Genomic DNA, 12,704 nt, shown 5'->3' on the forward strand with positions numbered 1-12,704 from the left:
TTAAGTGAAGACATTGAAAAACTAAGTACACATCTCACAAAATGGAGCAGGAACTAGCAAACTGGGGAAAAAGTAGAGACAGAGACAGATGCTAGAAAAAAAAGTAGAAAGATGGAAAAAAGAAGGCTGAGGACTTAGCAATACAGTCTGATGACAATACCGTGTTTCCCCAAAAATACAACCTGTCCTGAAACTAAAGCCTTGCCACATTTTTCGCGTGGGCAAAAATATAAGCCCACCCCCGAAAATAAACCCCCTGGACAACCCCGCCTCCGGCCAGGTAGAGCACCGCTCACCGACATAGCGGTACCCTGAAGGCGCCAAGCCGCAGGAGCCAGAGGGGGGGGGGAGACACTCACATCTGTAAGAGAGTCTTTCCGGACAGAAAGTCTTCCAGCAGCCAGCCCACAACCATAAGAGCCCACTCCTAGAGCGGCCGCTGCTGGAAGACTCGGCAGTCGAGTTTGGGAGTTTGGAACCGGAGAAGACGTTATGCTCGGAGCGCAGCAGCGGCTGCTGCTGCAGGGAGAGTGGGCCCGGACATGTTGAGGCTAGGAGGAATGCCTGCTGGGGGCGGAACAGGCGCTCACGCAACCCCCTTCTCCAGCCGGGCAAAGCTCCTGGCACTGACCTAGGGGGTATCCTGAATGTGCCAAGCCGCAGGAGCTGGGAAGCAGGCAGAGCGCCACGTGGCTTGGCGCCCTGGGGATACGCCCTAGGTCAGTGAATGGCGCACTGCCCGGCTGGAGAGGGGGTTTGCCAAGCGGTTGCTTGTGAGCTTGGTCACCTCATGGCTGCTTCGCCCCTGAGGCTGTGCCCAGCTCTTCGAGAGCCAGTTCGCACGGGAGCAGCCGCCTGGCAACCCCAAAACAATAAGCCCTCCCCTATAATAAGCCCAAGGCCATATTTTGTAAGTAAAAAGAAAATAAGACCTTGTCGTATTTTCGAGGAAACACGGTAGGTACAAGAAATAATTGGACCAGAAGCTCAATTCAGGCATCGCACCAAACTGCAATTTAGGAAACATAGCTACAATTCTGTGCCAACTCCAAACTAAATTAAGGTTTTCAATAGTCCAGCATACTGGAATCTACGAATTGTGGTTAGAAGTGGTTTTGAAAAAAATAGTATTTTGGTAAAGTCTTCCATCAAAGTCTTTAATTATAACCTGTAATTATATTCCGTTTTTAATTACTGTCATACTAACAGCAAGTCAGCAGAAAAAAACAGACCTTAACGTTATATTTGTAATGCAAATATACAAATATATTGTAAAGCATTATTAGTAGAATAATAGTTCAAATGTTTGATCTGATAGTCAATGCTCACATTTTAAAAAGAGGGATAAGATAAAACAGCTCTTTTCTCAATCATTATACTACTTTCTGTCTCAAAAATGTAGTTGCTACTGCCTGCAAGTAAACATGCCATCCTATTTAAACCCAATTACCTGTGCTCAGCTGGAACAGGAGGTGGCCACACAATTGGATCTCTAAAATGTTCATCTTGATAAGATACATGGATATCTGTAGGCTTGTCTATTTTAAAACTCTCTAAGGTGTTGACAATGCTCTTTACTTGTTCAAATTCTTCTAATAATTCTTGCCGAACCTGAAAAACAAATAAATATGAAGCCGTTCAAAAATTGAATTGCAAGGTATTATAGCATGCAGTTTAAAGTAAGAGCAGATAAAACTGCTGTTGGTATAAACAAAAGTCTATTTGGAGGGGAACTGTTGATTTCTGGTATTATTTGCACAAGGCAAACTAAACTGGATAAAACTCAAGTCACTCTAATACAAGGGCTGTGCCAGTCTAAGATCTGCATCATACCTGTGTTTTATACACCTCATATGAGCAACAGAATAGGACCGCCCGTTTGCTTATTGTTTGTTTTAACCAGCAGAGCTGCAAGGTTTAGAACATAAAGTGAATTTTACAATTCCGCTAGATAAAACATTTCCCTTAATTTTCAATTAGAAACACAAATCACCGGGACCGTACTATGTACCCCAGAAACCCCACCTCCCTCACTTTTGCTTCCTTTTGCCAGCAGATCAAAATTGCCTTAGCCCTGCTGCCAATCACAGTAGAATAGAGTCACCCCCGCTTCCCCAGAAGAGAATAAAGTTAACCCCATAACTTTATTCTTATTTTTGAGCAGAGATTCTAGAAATGCCTTGATTGCTGCCAATGATACCGAATGCGTCAGAAAAGAAGATTCATAGGAAGTTATCACATAAATGTCCTTGCAAAATTTTTGTCAAGGTGTGCGAGAACTAGTAAGTGGGGCAGCTCCACCACCCCCATCCCCACCCTAGCTTATTTTTTACTTGTGTGCCTCACCCCACCCCCTGAACCCCAGGGTGGGTGGGGTCTTAATTAGGGATGATTTTGTAGGTGGGGCTTAATTTGATCGCATGCGCTCAAAAACGTGATAGGGCTTCTTTTCAAGGTGGGTCGTCTTTTTTGGGAAACACGGTAGATGAAATTGAGTGAAAAGAGCTCTTCTTTCTCATGAGGATTATGTATAAAAGAGGGGAAGTCTTCTTTTTTGTGAAGGAGAGGCAGCCTGCACTTACTGGCTTTTTGGAAACAACTTATAAAACCGAGAACCATTTTTACAATAAGTACACTCATATGCATCTCCACCTGTCTCTCTTCTCTTTTAAGCAGCTCCCAGAGCAGCAAATCCCACCAGTCCCTCAATCCCAATGCTCTCCCTTCCCTCCCATCAGCCACTGCCAATGTCTCAGATAACATTGTCCCCAATATCCCAAGGGTCTTCTTTTTTCTCCCGTCCTTTAGTCTGTTACCCATTGCAACCAGTGTCAGAGCAGTTGTCAGATCTTTGCTAGCTGCCTGAACTGAGGGATTTTCTTTCCCAAACATAAATTATTTTGTTTTTTCCAAGCTTTATTCGGATGAAAGCAGCAGTGATATGTGAATTCCAACAAGTGAATTAATTATCTTCAGTTTAGAATCAAGATCTCTGTGTACATTAGGACAAAGACTTCCTCTGTCATTTTTTCTTTACTTTCTGTACACAGGGAGGAGACAAGTCTCTTCTGCAGCCATTCTTGCCAGTCAAGAGGAGCAATAATTTTAATTTATTCTGCTCTGATCAGACTCCACTTCAAATACTGTATCCTTCTGGCACTTCAGTTTCAGAAGGATTCAGAGAAGGACAATGGGGATGAAAAGAGGATGAGACATAAATCCTATGAAGAGAAATTGAATGAATCGTGATTGTTTAGCTTTGAGAAAAGTGAGAGGAGATTACAATACCTGAAGAACCTGAAAGTAGGACTCACAAAATACTATAATGTTAACTTACAAGTAGGAGGGGTCTAGTGGAGTTGTTAGAAAAAGTTTGTAACAATAGGAGGTATTAATCACCCAAAGAGATGCTAAATCCCCTTCCCATGATGCATTTAAGCAGAAGTTAGATATTCTATTTTACTGTATATGCCTTTTGGAATTTTGTAACAAACAAAGGCTTGGACTCCGTGGCTTGGAAACTCTTTACTGTAAGTATATTATTCCATAATGGTTTATATATTTGTTTTCATAATAGCCTATTTCATCTCAAGGAGTGATCTACCTCTCCCTCTTGGCCTTCAGGAAGAGTCTTAGAACCTGCTCTGCCAAATGGCCTGGAGTCTTGATGGCGATGTTCCATGCTTGAGATGGCTAGTGGATTAAGAGACAATTCTACTTACTTCTACTGTAACAAATAAATAAAGTTATCATAATTCTAAAACTGATATTTATTAAGAAGCATGATTGATCTACTGTTTAGGGCAGAGGTCACCAATCTTTCGGACCTCAGGGTCCACTAAATTAAGAATTTTAAATCCCGCGGACCACTAATATGAGTTTTTAAAAAGATAAATAGTATTTAGTGCAATATAAAAAATGCAAATAATTTTTCTGTGGACCACCAAAATTTTCTCACGGACCACCAGTGGTCCATGGACCACCAGTTGGTGACCGCTGGTTTAGGGCACCAGATTAGAAACCAGGAGACTGTGAGTTCTAGCCCTGCCTCTGACATGAAAAACGGCAGGGTGAGTTTGGGCCAGCCACTCTCTTAGACCAATTCACCTCACAGGTTTGATATTATTGTAAAAATAGAAGGAAGGTGTATTAGGTATGCTTGCCACCTCCAGTTATTTTCAGTTAGTAGCTATGATAGCAAATAGCCATTTTTAAAACATCTGTACATATCTCTCATTTCTACAGTAATCTAGATATAGTCTAGATTCCTGAACAGAAAAATGAAATTGGACTCACAAAATTCAGGTGGGAATTCAGGTGGGAGTGCCTTAGAATGTCCTGAATAGCTTTCAGTCGTGGTTCAGGTATGGCAAGGAACAGGAACAGAAGTGATAATATTGGGGGATGAGCTCCAGGAAGACTTTTTTTGTATTTATTTATTGTAAAGCTTTTGACCCTATTGGATATCTCAGTAGCCTTCAATTCCATCAATCACTGTGCTGTCTTCTGAACTGTAATGAAATGGGAGCTAGAGGTCCTATTCTGCAATATCCCTCCTTTCTTAGTATGCAGTTTCACTTGGCTTAGTGAACCCTAGGGAGATACTGCAGGGTTAAGTTGTTTCACCACCACCCCATCTCTTTTTAAACATCTGCATAAAGCCATTGGAAGAAGTCATCTGTCAGTTCAAGATGAAATATCACCAGTGTGCTGATGACAGTCATGCTGCTATCCCAGGCTGCAGTGATGATGCTATGGAAATCTTGTCCTAGTATCAAGAGGGTATAAGAATCCCATTGGGGCAAAACAGGCTGGATCTAACCCAAAAAAGATGGAGTTACATTTCATTCATCAAGATTCTTGGTTCGGCTCCAGTACTGCCTCTTGAGGAGAAGCACTACCCCAAAGGCTCTGGTCTGCCACTGGGAGGTTCTCCTGGACTCATGTCTACAACTGAAGGAAAGGTAAAAAATGTTGTCAGAAGGAGCTTTTTCCAGCTTTGGCTGATACGCCATTTGCAAGCCCATGGACCACAAGGATCTCACAACTATGATGCACGCCCTCATTACAAATCAGTTGGACTACCATAATGCACTCTACTTGGGTCTGTCTTTGCAAGCCATTTGGAAATTGGTTCAAAATGTGGCAGTCCATTTATTGGCAGATATCGATCACCAAGTGCCAACAGATATTTCAAAGCACTGGCACTGACTTATATGGTTTGGTGCCACCTGCAGGATGCCTTCTCCAACCAGAATCGGTTGGATTGTATGTTCAGCTCAGAAGAAGCACTTCATTGGTTGCTCCCCGTGGGTACTATTCTCCTGTTTCAACTGCCTGTCTTACGGAAGAGAGTCTCCTTGAAAGTTAAGTATGGTCCTGTTGTTACAGGTTCCAGAAGTTACTTCAGATGGATGGCATTCAGTAATTAGCATCTGTTGCCATATTTGGTATTTAAATTATGTGTTTTTCTATCATGATTCTACAAAATAATAAGTAGGATTATTATTTCATTTTTGTGCTAATTGTTACTGGTTATTGATTATTGTGGATGTGTTAATTGCTTTTATTGATAATATTTACCATGATATATTAATTATTTATTTATGATTATTAAGTTCTGAATGTCTATGGCAGATTTGGCAACATATAATTGTACTTCCAATCCCACTTTTCCATAATTTGCAGAATTCTTGAAGAGATGAGCAGCAATACTATCAAATAATGTTATAAAATAAAACAAATCATAAAAGGAGTAACATTATAAGAAAAAGAAGCCGTAGAACAACCAATATAAACAGATAAAAGCGCCTAGAACAAAGTGGTGTTGGATTCTGGCGTATCATAGAGATATCATTCTGCACAGAGCAGGCATCACTATGGAAAAAGTCCAACTCTGCATCATTGCTAAATGAAATCCTGCTTTCTAATTTTGGATGCAGAACAGCTGAAAGGGCACCTTCTACAAATGTCCTCAGCTTATATAAAATATAAGGAACTGTATATTCCAAGTAGCACTTCCTGTTCAGAGATGTTCTTATTAGGCAAAGCAAATCCAGCGAGTTCAGATAAGGAAATATAATCTATTTTTTCTGTTAAGAAAAAAATTAATTTGACCGATGGTCAAGGATATTTAATAACGGAAGTGACAGGTTCTGCTCTTAGTTTTTAACATTATACAGAGTCATATTGTCTTTCAGTGAGTTCCATTTTCATATTGTTATTCTGCTACATAAGAAACATTAGCAGCAATTAAGCATTTGCATTTAAACCTTTTGTTATTATACCTGCTGCCATTTGCCCTTTAATGTTGGGTCTCTGATCGATTGACAATGCCGTTGAATTTGCTGGATGACACCTTGGTAATAAACCATGGAAGAATCATAATTTCCAAGTAGTGCATATTCTCTTCCTTTTTTAGCATTATCACAAATCTCAGCCAAATTCATCTTCTTTGAAAAACCTACAATACAATGTGAAACAACAAGTAAAAATTAAATTACCCTTTGGCACAAAAAAAACGTTCTTTCACTTAAAACCATAACTGCAATTTTTATTAAAGTGTGTGTTACTGTTTTGTTATACTAGTTATGAAACCTATCAATCATTCTAGAGAAGCTTTGCAATCTTTTTTTTTTACTTTTGAAATTTCAGCAAGAACTGCCCATGTATTTGCTACCACTACTGTATATTCAGAACTAGAAATCTGATATTCTAAAATAAAATTGACAGCTATGTTCTTAACACTATATACTTTTTCTTCATTTTCCCTCTTCCAAATTGCAATGCACACAATACATCCTTAAGAAATGGGTTTTCCAACTCAATACAGAAAAATCATGGGTTTATAACTAAGAAATGTGACAAATAGCCATAGTGAGTTCTAGCTCTCTGATTCTGCTATCTCTTTTCATTCACTATTAGCTTTGCTTTTATATATTTTTGTATTAATTGTATACGGTTAATGTTTCTAGGGAATCACTTTGAAATTTTTTCAATGAAAATGCTAAATGCTAACACAGTTTCTGATGGAGGACAGGTAATCTTCATAAATAAAATATGTGAATGACCTACATGTATAAACAATGTATTACATCACCAGGAAATGCAGCTGTAACATTCATACATAAATGGAGCTGAATGACAAAGCCTACTAGCTTCCTTCCGAAACTGCTCCATAAAAATAATCTTCAATCTCCTCTAATCCCAGATGTTAAAAAAAAAGAAAACCCAAAAGCCAACAAGTTTGCCCTATTTTGTTTGTATATGCTTTAGTCTTCCAAAAAAAAGTCTCAAAACATGAGCTGCATGATATTGCAAACAAAGCTGTTTCATTTGAATGTACTAAACTATTAATTGCTGGTAGCTGGCGTCTGTTCAGAACATAATCCAAACAAATTAATTCACTTGAGATATAGCAAATCTATATAGATAGTTTCTCAGTGCATTGCTGAAGAAAAGCTGATGTCACTCAATTATATTTGGTATATGGCGACACATATACAGCATCCTTCACTTAATCCTCCAAGGAAAGATTGAAGGCAAACAAGGTCCAGGCAGAATAACATCATGGCTTCAAAACCTAAAGGACTGGTTTGGACAAAACTCACTTTTTCATGTGGCTGTTGACAAAAATAGGATTGCCAACATGATCGCCAACATCCGATCACGGATATGGCACAAGAAGAAGAAGATATATGAGTTCCGGTTCCGGCGGCTGACGGCGACGGGCAGAGACTGCCCGCCCCGCGCATCCCCGGTGGGCTCCCCACCCCTTGGGGGGCACAGGACGCCCCGGAGAGGCGTTCTGCCGAAGGAGCGGCGCGGCGGGAGGACCCCTGCATCGGCGGCAGCCGTCGGGGGGCTCTCGCTTCGCTCCAGGCACCAAGGAGCGCGAAGGCGAGGCGCGTAGCGTCTTCGCTGTGAGGCTGTCCGGAAGAAAAAAAGAATGCTGAAGGCTGCAGCGGCGGTGCGGTGAGGTGTAGACTCTCTTCATACCCTTTACCAACTTCAAAAATCGTCAGTTGTGCTAATTGGAACTTTTGTTAATTTGGAGAGGTGTGGCTGGAGGGGAGGGGGATTTTTCCCCCCCTTGGACAAGCGGCTAGAAACAAAAGTGCTCGTAGCCCCAAGGGAAGGAGGAGGGGGAGAGGCAAACCAAGGAGGTCACACTCCAACTAAATGGATCTTCAGATTTAAACCTTCAGGTTTTAAGACAATGTGATCTGGAAGCTTTGGGAACTTTGAATTTTGAAAACTTTATTTGTTGCCTCAGTGCCCGAAGTTGGCAGGGCAAGATGGCACACTTCCGTTGTCTTCATGAAAGCTGAACTTGACTCCACCTCTTAGCTTCAGGCTTCCGGTCTTCGTCTCCGTGTTATTTGGATAATTCTCTTGTGGATTGTTTGTTTTTGAACTTTCTGGAGTGAAAAACGTCTGTTCCCTGCCAGGGTGATTAGAGAGTTCCCTGGTGCCTGGTCTCTCTACCCCCCGGACTCTCTTGGCTGCTCTACCATTCTGATTGATTCCTCTCTATACTGACTGGACCCTTTATTACCAACAATGACATCTAAAAGACCACCTCCTGGAAAGTCTGGCTTTGCTGCCTCTGCCCCGACATCTGCAACCTCAAGTCCGAGTACTCAAACAACGTTGACAGCCCTTAAACAAGTTAAAACTACGGACTTGGAGTTTCATCAAATGTTCCAGCAACTTCTACAGGGACAAGAGGAAATTAAGAAACAACTGAAGGAGATGAAAGAAGAAATTAGAGGGAACTACCAAAATATTAATAAGAACTCACAGAGACAGGATCTTTTGGAGCAGGGGGCGGCTGAGATGAGGGGGGGTGGAGGGCGTGCAAAAGGGAAACAAAGAGCTTGACACCCAACAAATGAAAATAGAGTTTGAGAGAATGTCTTTTTATCTTAGGTTTCAAAATGTGATGGAGACAGATGATGAAAACATAAGGGACATCATGACAAATATTTTGGCTGAGTATATCCAGAAAGAAAAACAATAGATGGGGTGGGAAATAGACCTGGCTTATAGAGTGAACTCTGCATATGCCAGAACACACAATGTCCCCAGGGAGGTGCATATTAAATTTCTTAGGAAAAGCACAAGAGATGAAATTCTGAATACACAAAGGGGACAAGCCCTGATATACAAAGATAAGGAGATAACCATACTGAAACAGATCCCCAAGAAAGTGAGGGAGAAAATAAAATTCTATTCGCAATTGGCGAATAAATTATACCAGAAGGGGGTGTGGTTTCGTTGGTTGTTGCCTGAAGGTATGTTAATATTCTGGGAGGAGACAAGAGTTAGAATTAATACACCCATAGAGGCGCAGGCCTTTATGGAAAAAAATAAACTACTCCTAGAAAAACCAGAAGATATCCCAGTAGATGCACAAGACACGGGAGGGGCCGGAGCACTGCCAACGGGGGGAGACGGGGCGACATCAAGAAAGCTCAGATCACACAAATAAGTAAGAAAATCCAGATGATATAAATTGATTGAAATTATTAATGAATTTATCACACCAACTATATGCTATAATGTAATATTTGAATGCTATGCAAATGTATAACAAGAGTCTGGAGGGGGGGTATACACACCGCATTTTGCGGCTGCCACAATTTGTAACTTTCCCCATACCTTTTCCTTTTGTAAAACACTAAAAAACCAATAAAACTTTTTTTAAAAAAAAAAGAAGAAGAAGAAGAAGATATGGCAACGCAATTTAACATTACAACTTATGTGATATATTAAGAAACAAGCCCTTAAAGATTTGTTCAAGATATTGTTCAAGAACCATCAACCAATACATTTCAGCAAAATATAAAGATTCTCTGTCTCAGAAAGAATATTGTCCATATCAAGAAATGTTCTAAGCCAGTTAACCTTTGAGGGATATGTCAGGGCTGCCTTTCAACAAACAGCGCTAAGATTAAATTGGGTTATTTTATTTATTTACTGGATTACCGTATTTTTCGGAGTATAAGACACACCGGAGTATAAGATGCACCAAGGTTTTGAAGAGGCAAATTAAAAAAAAAAAGTAAGTGGGTAGATAGAGGGATAGAGAGGGAGAGAAAGAGAGAGAAATACAGTAGGTAGGTAGGGAAAGAGAGAGAGTAGGTAGGTAGGTAGATAAAGGGAGAGAGAGAGAAATATAGCAGATAGATAGATAGAGAGAGTAGGTAGGTAGATAGAGGGATAGAGAGAGAGAGAAAGAGAAATACAGTAGGTAGGTAGGGAGAGAGAGAGAGAGAGTAGGTAGGTAGATATTTCCAGGTGTATTTAACCATGTGCTGGAGAAGGAAATCGCTGACAATCTGCAGCACCTAAGACTTTATTTCTCCTGGCACAGCACTTGTTCAAATGTAATTCCCATCAATCAGTTAAGAGCTTTCCAAAAGGAAAAAAATAGTTTTTGCACTCTGCAGACCTCCCAAAAACGGCCCGTTTTTCGCGAAAATGGGCCTGTTTTTTTCAATAAAAGGCATGAATAGCCTGGGGGGGGGCTTGCAGAGTGCTCCTGGGGGGGCAAAAACTAGCAAAAAATGGCCCATTTTTCGCAAAAACCAGCCCGTTTTTTGTCAAATAAATTGTATGCATAGCCTTATGGAGGCTTATAGAGTCCTGCTGGGAGCTGGGGGAGGCAGGTAAAAACGGCCCATTTCTGCCCTCCCCAGCCCCCAGGAGCTCTCTGAAAGCCACCATAAGGATATGCACGGCCATTTTGGTGAAGGGGCGGGGCTTCAGGAGGCAAAAATGCAGTATTCGATGTATAAGATGCACCCAGATTTTCAGCCTCTTTTTTTGAGGAAAAAAGGTGCATCTTATACTCCAAAAAAAATACAGTACTTTATCTTCTACCAAGGGGGTTTACAGCAATAAATAGAAAATAATAAAGCAATTATAGCAAATCAATAAATACATTTACAAAATTGTAACATCATGAAACCGTAATTATATCCTAGGAATCAGACCCAACAGAGTGCAGACAGTTACAATACAGATAGTCCTCGTCTTACAACAGTTCATTTAGTGACCATTCAAAGTTATAACGGTAGTGGGGGGAAAATGATTTATGACCACTTTTCACTCTTACGATCACTGTACAATCTCCATGGTCACATGATCAAAATTAAAATGCTTCGCAACTGACTAATACTTATGACAGCTGCAGCGTCCTGAGGTCATGTGATCACCCCTTTTGTGACCTTCTGACAAGCAAAGTCAATGGGGAAAACCAGATGCACTTAACAGCCTTAACACCCATTATATCACTAATTTAATAACTACAGTGATTCACTCAACAACTGTGGCAAGAAATTGGAGTTCAATTGTGGTCGTACGTTAAGGACTACCTGTAATATGATTCTTTTCCCTCTAATTTCTAGGCTTCTTTCCTGTGACAGTAAATGTTGCAATTTAGTTGATATAGGTAGAGGTGGGTTGCTACTTTTTAGGGTTTCCACTGGTTCGCCAGATGGGCAATTTGCGCACAGTTCAATGTAAATTGTTCTTCATGCATGCGCAGAACAATTTATAGTGAACTGCACATGCACACGCACTATTAAAAAACATGCCAGCAACGGGAGCAGCGACCAGGGAACCAGTTCGAAGGCGTGGCCAGCCTGGGTCGCTGCCAGTTCTGCGAAACAGGCCTAAATGGCACTACCGGTTCGGCCAAACCAGGCCAAATCGCCACTACCAGTTCAGCCAAACCAGGCCAAACCCACCTCTGGATATAGGGCTTATCCCCTAGAGCCCTCAGGAGCTAGGGGGGGACAAATGCATGCTTGGAACCTCAAAATGTAGTTCCTTGAAATCTCAAACCATGGGAAGCAAACTATTCATTTTCTATCTCCTTGCACAATGGCTACTTTGATCCATGTTTGCTAATATTTCCTCTCTGATGTTAGGTCTACCTCCTGGCAGATATATTTTAACTGGGTAATTTTAATTGGGTATTTTTTAGGATTGTCGATATACTGTTTTTAATCTACTTTACCTTGTACAGTGTCGTATTGCCTCCTCTTCTATGTTTTTATGTTTGTATGTTTGTATTCCATTTTATCTGTTTTATTTGACTGTACACCGCCCCGAGTCCCTCTGGGGAGAGGGGGCGGTATAAAAATCGAAATAAAGGTAAAGGTAAAGGTTTATTTCTAGCAGTCCTTACATCTTTTCAAAATGGCATAATGGAGTTTAAAAGTAGATAGTTCTCGGTTTGTTAGTGGATAAATTGCATGCATATTCCCTGTTGGTACTAAATCAACCAACTTAGACCAAAAACTCGACAAATCACACATTGCAATAAGATCCATGTCAAAAGTCCCTCTACCAGCAGAGTTGCATTAAGAGAGTTGTACCAGTTAATTGCATTCCATCACTGGTTCCTATCTGTTTCTATTTTTTACCTTACATACAATTAAGCCCCTATTAGCACCTTTTTCAATGATTAAATCATGTAAATCAAAACATCAAAATCCTTTTTCGAAAATGAAACTTTTCGAGATTATGGTTCCTATATACTATACTTCATGGATCTAAAGTGCAGAAAATTATGCCACCCATTTTTAGCACACACCACAGAATTTTGACAGGATGATTTGAAAAAAAGATCTGTGATGGTTTCCTCGGTTGCCAGTTTAGATAATGAGGAACAGTCAGCTCCAGGAACATCT

At 40.7% G+C, this 12,704-nt stretch overlaps 1 protein-coding gene across 2 annotated transcripts in view; it reads right to left on the reverse strand.

Annotated features, from left to right (window-relative positions):
• The window catches only part of KATNAL1 (katanin catalytic subunit A1 like 1), a 44,814-nt gene that overhangs the window by 26,100 nt on the left and 6,010 nt on the right, over window positions 1–12,704 (reverse strand). For both annotated transcript variants that reach the window (XM_081951121.1, XM_081951122.1), the window contains exons 2-3: window positions 6,288–6,463; window positions 1,451–1,611 (exon numbers count right to left, since the gene is read on the reverse strand). In XM_081951121.1, coding sequence (XP_081807247.1) covers window positions 1,451–1,611; window positions 6,288–6,449 — 323 coding nt within the window. In that variant the 5' untranslated portion in view covers window positions 6,450–6,463. The remainder of the gene's footprint in view (window positions 1–1,450; window positions 1,612–6,287; window positions 6,464–12,704) is intronic.

The sequence above is a fragment of the Natrix helvetica genome (assembly GCF_964273705.1).
Source record: "Natrix helvetica genome assembly, chromosome: 4".
Classification (NCBI taxonomy): Eukaryota; Metazoa; Chordata; class Lepidosauria; order Squamata; family Natricidae; genus Natrix; species Natrix helvetica.